This window comes from Paramacrobiotus metropolitanus, unplaced genomic scaffold (genome assembly GCF_019649055.1).
Source record: "Paramacrobiotus metropolitanus isolate TYO unplaced genomic scaffold, Prichtersi_v1.0 Parri_scaffold0000032, whole genome shotgun sequence".
Classification (NCBI taxonomy): domain Eukaryota; kingdom Metazoa; phylum Tardigrada; class Eutardigrada; order Parachela; family Macrobiotidae; genus Paramacrobiotus; species Paramacrobiotus metropolitanus.
The window spans coordinates 1,113,945-1,117,926 of NW_026570252.1; the positions used below are offsets into that span (position 1 = coordinate 1,113,945).

The 3,982-nt window shown below is 45.9% G+C and overlaps 1 protein-coding gene across 8 annotated transcripts; it reads left to right on the plus strand.

Moving 5' to 3' along the window:
- The first annotated feature begins 545 nt into the window (after positions 1–545).
- LOC129588945 (uncharacterized) lies at positions 546–3,183 on the plus strand. Of its 8 annotated transcripts, XM_055483371.1 has the most exons (4): positions 852–1,142; positions 1,235–1,366; positions 1,531–1,693; positions 2,115–3,183. In XM_055483371.1, exon 4 carries the CDS (start codon positions 2,138–2,140, stop codon positions 2,969–2,971), a length of 834 nt encoding a protein of 277 aa, XP_055339346.1. In that variant the 5' UTR covers positions 852–1,142; positions 1,235–1,366; positions 1,531–1,693; positions 2,115–2,137; the 3' UTR covers positions 2,972–3,183. The 8 variants fall into 8 exon arrangements, with proteins under 8 accessions (XP_055339347.1, XP_055339344.1, XP_055339348.1 ...); XM_055483372.1 differs by lacking the exons at positions 852–1,142; positions 1,235–1,366 and adding an exon at positions 546–677; XM_055483369.1 differs by lacking the exons at positions 852–1,142; positions 1,235–1,366 and adding an exon at positions 604–687 and having other exon boundaries at positions 1,513–1,693.
- Positions 3,184–3,982: the final 799 nt, after the last annotated feature.

A 3,982-nucleotide genomic window follows, 5' to 3' on the forward strand; every position in this document is an offset into this window, starting at 1 on the left:
TAGTTCGCCATTAAGGTTTAAGATAATAAGGTTTAATTAATTAACCTAATAATTACTAATTGAGCGAAAATTTGATGAACTAACTAGAGTCATTCACGCTTAATTAGCATACATTTAGCAGCTAATTAATTAGCGAATCTGCCCCTAATTAGTAATTTCGCACCTGGTTTTTTTAGCACCTGATTAGCAAATTTATTACACATGAAGAAAAAATTAATTACTTGTCATTAAGCTATGTGAAATTATTTTTCTTAATAAGTTTCCGCTTGTTGTGTTGCGTTGTCCATGGTAGTGAATGGCACTGAAGGCAGATCTATTGCAGAATCCACGGTGCTGTCAGATTTGGTGTTTATTTCTACGAATGTATCCGTTATCAGTGGTGGGAACATGTTTCAATTTTTTTCTCTTAGTCATAGCGGAAAGATGAGTAACCGATACGTGCGCAGCAGTCGTGCCGCAGATACAAGCGGGCTGCTGATATTTGACAGTCCTCATTACACAGATGAGCAAATTAGCAAAGCAAGCAGCAGACGTTGCGTGGAGCCTTTGTTTATGTTGTTGGCGTGTTATTGCTGACTGTATCTCCAGAAAGCGCAAATAGATGTTGCCTAGCATATGCTGTACTGTAAGTGTAGGCTGTCCGTCGTCTTTATTCAGATGCAACTACGGAATTTACGGTAAATACTCGTATTTAGTACTGATAATAGTACTGTATTTTCACAAGTTTAAGGAACACGAAAATGCCCTAGGTCTGCTCGCAGCCACCCGGGGCCCGCAGCTACGTTCAATGCTGCTCACTGAGCTCTGAAATTAAAAATTGCAATTTAAATCATTTTTGAATTTACTGTTGCTCATTACGGCTTATGGGGCCCCATCTTATCGTTACAACTCACAGTATACGTTACTTACTATTTTTTCCAAAATATCTATTGATTCTTTTATGATTTGCAAACCCGCATTGTTTATTGGCCCAGGAATGTGAGTTCGGCATCAGTGTGATGTGTGCCAGAGCATGCCCCTGGCAAGGGGTGCCCCTGAGGGGCAACATCGTTTCTCTGCATTTCTGCAGACGTGGTTAGGCTTTGGTGGCTGTGTCATTTAGTCTAGTTCTTTTCCTTGCCCGGATTCTTAATTCTGACGAGGTAAGGCTGTCTTATTATGGACGTGAGAATGAGCAGAGCAAAATTCCGCTCTTGTTCAGCGATTCTGACTGAAGCTAGGCCGTCACTTCAAGGTGCAAAGCGGTTGAACAGAGGCCGTACCGATGGATTACTCCAAGTCTCTAGGAATCAAATTTGCGAACATTTTTTTGTCCTGTTATTAATTGGCTGGATATCCAAAAAATGAAACAATAAAATGGGGCCAGGTAATGAGCAACAGTAAATTCAAAGATCAAAACTGCAATTTTTGATTTCAGAGTTCAGTGAGCAGCATTGAACGTAGCTGCAGGCCCCGGGTGGCTGCGAGCAGACCTAGGGCATTTTCGTGTTCCTTAAACTTGTGAAAATACAGTACTTACACACTTCACAGGATACCGAAATTCTCTTGCTTGCGGCTACAATGCCTGCGGTTAAACGGAGGTCGAGATTCCATCCAAGCACATGCAGTTGGTGTGTAATGCTGCTGCTGCAACTCAATGTGTGTGCGTGATATCTGCCGCCAGCCCGGCAGTCGACGTCGTCGGCAGACAAGTGTGAGTACAGTAAACCTTGAGAGAGTGAACACCTGCTGCTGCGTACCATGATCATTTTCACCCCAATCTATATAACTCGATAACGTACATTTAGAGTGACGGAAAATATGCGAGTAATCGAAATAACTTTTAACAGAGCCGGTGTGCTCGTATCGTAAGGTACAACAGCTTTTGTTTTTGCAATTCTGAACAAGAATTAAAAGTTTTGAGAACGGGCGAGAGTCGACTTGTTTTTTGTTTCAACGTTTAAGTTTGGAGGTTATGCGTGGTAATGCTATGAGTGTATTGTGCACAGTCACTTGACTCCCTTCTCATGTAAATTGGGACAAATTCTTCATTTGATTATAATTGTTGAGCGAAGCTCGCTTTGTACATATTGAGAAATAAAATCATAAAATTAAAAGTGGTCCGCATATGTTAGTGACCGACGTACTGGCGGAGGCGATGATGCATCACCGGCAGGATGACCGCATCGTACTGCCGGGGCTGGCTCCGCACCATATCGTGACGGAGAGCGTGGTGTACCGACCGCGTCTGGGCGAGGATGTCACGTTGCACTGCCAAGTCCCTGGCAGCGTTGGCTGGCACCATGTGTCCTGGCTGCACCAGGACTGGACCGTCTTCGCAGCCGGACAGCCGCAACCGCTGCCGGTGATGGACACCACCGGGCAATCTTATCGTTTCGACCGCGTTAACAACACCCTGATTTTTGTCGTGCTAAACGCCACCATGCGCTCCGGCGGCGTCGTGGAGTGCGTCATCGACCCCGCCGTGGACCAGATCTACACGACCCGCCGCCGCGTCCTGCGGCGTTTCCTGCTGCTGCCACTCATCACCCACCGTGGGGATGTCTTCGCAGCGTCTGACACACCCTACCTGACGGCGACAGAAGGCGAGCGCTTCGTGGTGCAGTGTAGCATTCGCCTGCCCATCCCGATAGGAATTCTCGAGAATCTGCGGAACCACGTGATGTGGGTCCATCATGGCCGCGTGGTCCAGGGTCCCTGGGAGAAGCCCTATGGATCTGCCCGGGAGATCCCTGATCCTGATGATAATGAGATGATGCCCTCCACTGGAAATCCGCCTCGCGTTAAATCCGGTCACAGCGAATTCATCAACAGCCCCGGACAGCTGGTACACGCTGAATTATACTTTACGGCCGTCACACTGGCCAATGAAGGATTCATCCAGTGCCTGTTCCGACCGCATCAGGATATTCATGAGTGGATTGTGCAGAGCATGACGCTGCTGGTGTTTCCCAAGAACAGCACGCAGTAGCGCAGTTAATCAAACTGTAATCGCTGTCTGCGAATAATTCCGCAAATGCATAGGCCGTTTCAGCGCTCTACAGCCTATGCTCTGCATCAGCTTATACTGGAACATGACAATCGTTGTTCGTCAGTTTGGTTCACAGAATCACAGCAGTTGCCGCTCGTATAATATTCGTAGCAGGTGTTGAAGTTTTATTTGATTATCCTTTAACAAGGAACAAAAACTGACCTTTACTAAGTATCGCGATACAAGTACAAACTAAGTGCGTGCCAACAGAAACACACTTCCTCGGTGCTCTTGCCCTTGATGGCACCCTAACATTTCGGAAACTGTTCATTTCGGAAATCATTCATTTCAGAAACCAATCATTTCGGAAGCCATTAATAAAGCATACCAATAACCTAAAACACAAACAGACAACGCCAAACGTCTTCGAGGAAAGTACTGTATTCCTCACTGGAAACCGAACGCTTTTCTTTCTCCATTAGTGATTGAAACGCTGTGTTTTTGACCCGGCTGCCACATTATGCACTGCTGCATTTTATGCGCGAAAAATTCCCGAGCAGGCTGGAGAAACGGGATACTGCGGTATGCAGCTGATCCTGCCTAAATTAAGGGAAAATGCTACGGCTTTGGTACGAGTAAATTTCCAATGGCAGGCAGTAAATTACCAGTCTGCGGTTGAAATTCTTGTCGTTTCCTTGGTCGATTTATTCCTCTTCCCGGCTTTTCCGAATAGATATTGTTATTTTTTATGATCCAAAGTATTTAAGTAGTACGTAAGTTAAAAGTAAATTTATCTGAGTTGAAACTTACAAGTACGTACTTTAATTACTTTATAGAAAAAGCCATTTTCGCAGTTTTCAGTGCGTTTGACACACCACAGACTGATCGTTCCATGCTACTGCGGCCGGCAAGGCGGTAGCGGCTTACACGCACACCACATCGCCGCGGAGCGGCAGTCACGTTGCTGCACGCATGCACCGTCCGACCGTCGCTGCCGTTGATTTCCTCATC

Bases quoted from the DNA above. Each gene is read 5' to 3' on its own strand.
- LOC129588945 (XM_055483372.1), top strand. From the start codon at position 2,138: ATGATGCATCACCGGCAGGATGACCGCATCGTACTGCCGGGGCTGGCT.